The 2,483-nt window shown below is 45.5% G+C and overlaps 1 protein-coding gene across 1 annotated transcript; it reads right to left on the bottom strand.

The window, feature by feature from the left end:
* Positions 1-328: 328 nt before the first annotated feature.
* Positions 329-2,191, bottom strand: LOC133886956 (CASP-like protein 1U2). Its single transcript, XM_062326868.1, has 3 exons — positions 2,130-2,191; positions 1,018-1,274; positions 329-895 (listed from the first exon to the last, which is right to left on the bottom strand). Exons 2-3 carry the CDS (start codon positions 1,209-1,211, stop codon positions 544-546), a joined length of 546 nt encoding a protein of 181 aa, XP_062182852.1. The 5' UTR covers positions 1,212-1,274; positions 2,130-2,191; the 3' UTR covers positions 329-543.
* Positions 2,192-2,483: the final 292 nt, after the last annotated feature.

Raw genomic sequence — 2,483 nt, 5'->3', positions numbered from 1 at the left:
GTTGCAGGAAAGACCAGAACCACAGCTAGTATCTTCCCCCATAATCTCTACTATATAAAACAATGTCACCTCTTCTCCTACTCTCCTCCTATCTAATAAAATCCCCTAAAATTCAAATAATCTCCTCTCCATTTTTAGATCCATCGGCATCGCTTCCGACGTATTCGTTCAGCGGCATTCCCATGACGTATCCGCATCTCCATACCTTAAATTTGTGCTTGATATTATCGTGTGTCTGATATTTTTATTTTCATTGCAATGTACGGGCACTTGGCTAATATATCTTTAGTATAAGAATTAACTTGTTCTTGTAAAAAAAACATCATTATAGCTTAGCCAAATGGATCAACACAAGCAGCACTCCCACCCAAAATTTGGTATAAATATTAAATTTGAAGACACAAAGCAGTTTAGAGGCACATTCATATGCTTCACATCATCTCGAAGACACTATAGAGATTGAAAAGATTGAGAAAAAGAGGAAAAAGGATTATGGACTACTAACTGCAGCTGCCGAATACATACGTATGCACTGACAAATTCTCAGTCTGACGAGGCGGGCCATACGGAGAATGGCAGCGGGACGTCCTTGGCGACCGCGGCGAGGCCGGCGGAGGTGCCCGCGGCGAACGAGAGGAGCTTGGACCTGTGCACCTGCTCGCAGAAGAGGCCAGCGGCGCCGGCGCAGGCGCTGATCCGCGGGCCGTAGGCGACCACCGCCGCGAACACCGCGCCCGTCGACAAAGAGAGCAGCGACTGCACGGCCACGTCGAAGACGACCAGGAGGATCCGGGGGAGCTTGGGGCCTTCTTCCTCGTCGTCACCCTTGCCGAGCTGCAGGTAGATCGCCACCGCCTCCAGGATCCCCGCGGTGATGTTGAACCCTACCAAGTAACTGCACCGATGAAGTGCGCGTGATCAGCATGCATGCATGCATTGATGCATGTACGTACGTATATAGGTTTATTAGGACGTACAACGACGTGAGATCTAGCCATGGAGTTTACGTATACGTACACGAAGGGTGGGTAGTCCTTGAAGGTGACGGTGTTCTTGGCGCCGTCGAGCCCGTAGATGGTGCATTCGCTCGCGGTGGCCATGACGACTGCTGAGGTGAGCGCCAGCGCCAGCGTGGACAGGCGGAGCAGGAGGGTCACCGCCTTGGAACCATTTGGCGTGTCCATGGTCCCATTGCATCTGGATCCGTACATGAGGACGCACGTACGCTAGCTGCAAATTAAGGTGGTGGTCGAGGCCAAGATGTTTTTTTCTTCCTGAAGTGAAAGAGAGGCGATGACTGAATTATGCACACAAGCACCCCGCAAATCAGATCGATATTTATTTATCTCCAGATATAATGAGGGCGTGGCGATGATTCAGGGGATCATGCTGCCGCGATAGTTGGTAATTATATAAGTTACATGGATATTTGTACGTGGTAATGATATAGTAGTACAATATGATACAAGGCAATGTATACATCTAAAGGGACCCTTGTACATATATATATAGGAGAGGAAATCAAGCACTGCTTTACGTACCACCATTTTCTTATGACTCAAAGTACAAGTACGGATCAAAAGCCTGGAAAAATCACTTCGGGTGCTCGTAAATGCATCTAATAGTTTAAATACAAGGTTATAACGGAGTTGTACGCAAATGGTTGTACCACCTTAACACTTTTAAAAACCAGACAACAATTCTTGAAATATAATTAAACAATTTTTTAAACCTGTCAAGCTGTTGCCAATTCTTAAAACCTAGTTCAACAACTTTTGAAAATTTTGCAACAATTTCTAAAACTAGCAACAACTTTCAGAACTTGACACAACTTCTGAAGCATAATTCATTTTTTTTTAAAAAAAACTGCAATAATTTTAGTGTTTAGTACATAATTAAGGATCTAGATGTTCACTAGTTAGCAATCTCTCTCTCTCTCTCTTTTGGACTGAATACATGGATTTTAATTTTTTTTTTCTCCCTCTCCCACTAAGCACGCGTGCATGTAAGTTGGAGATGATAATTAAAATATTGTTCAGTTGATTAAAACTATTTTGGGACAATTATAAGCAAAACACGCGTACGTACGCAGAAATGAATTATTAGCAAAACCGTGAGTACGTACGTACCTTGTTGGCCGAGGTAACGAACGTCACTGCTACTGCTGCTGATGATGAAGAAATATTGCTGGTTCGGAGCACCTATTTATAAACCGAAGTGCAGCGGGCTCGCGAGGACCAGTACACTTGTTGACACGTCCATGTCAGCATCGACCAGCTCCCCTGGATACGAACAGTGGTCTGCGGCGACAAGACCACGGCGCGTGCGCGGTCGTTCATTAATTCCAAGTCCAACGACTTGCATGCGATGAACCAGAGATTCCTTGTAGCGACAACGGTCTGTCACCGTCAGGTAAGCAAGCAGTCGCCATTGGATTGGGAAATCCTTGTACTGCAGCGACGACTTGTGCCATCACAACAAAG

This window comes from Phragmites australis, chromosome 12, assembly GCF_958298935.1.
Source record: "Phragmites australis chromosome 12, lpPhrAust1.1, whole genome shotgun sequence".
Taxonomy (NCBI): domain Eukaryota; kingdom Viridiplantae; phylum Streptophyta; class Magnoliopsida; order Poales; family Poaceae; genus Phragmites; species Phragmites australis.
This window is presented reverse-complemented; position numbering and strand designations above follow the sequence as displayed.

What these genes read in the sequence shown, in the direction of transcription:
- LOC133886956 (XM_062326868.1), bottom strand. Translation starts at nt 1,211, where the DNA reads ATGTACGGATCCAGATGCAATGGGACCATGGACACGCCAAATGGTTCC. An exon ending in AAGGACTACCCACCCTTCGT is followed by an intron (nt 896 to 1,017) that starts GTACGTATACGT and finishes TCATCGGTGCAG; the next exon opens with TTACTTGGTAGGGTTCAACA.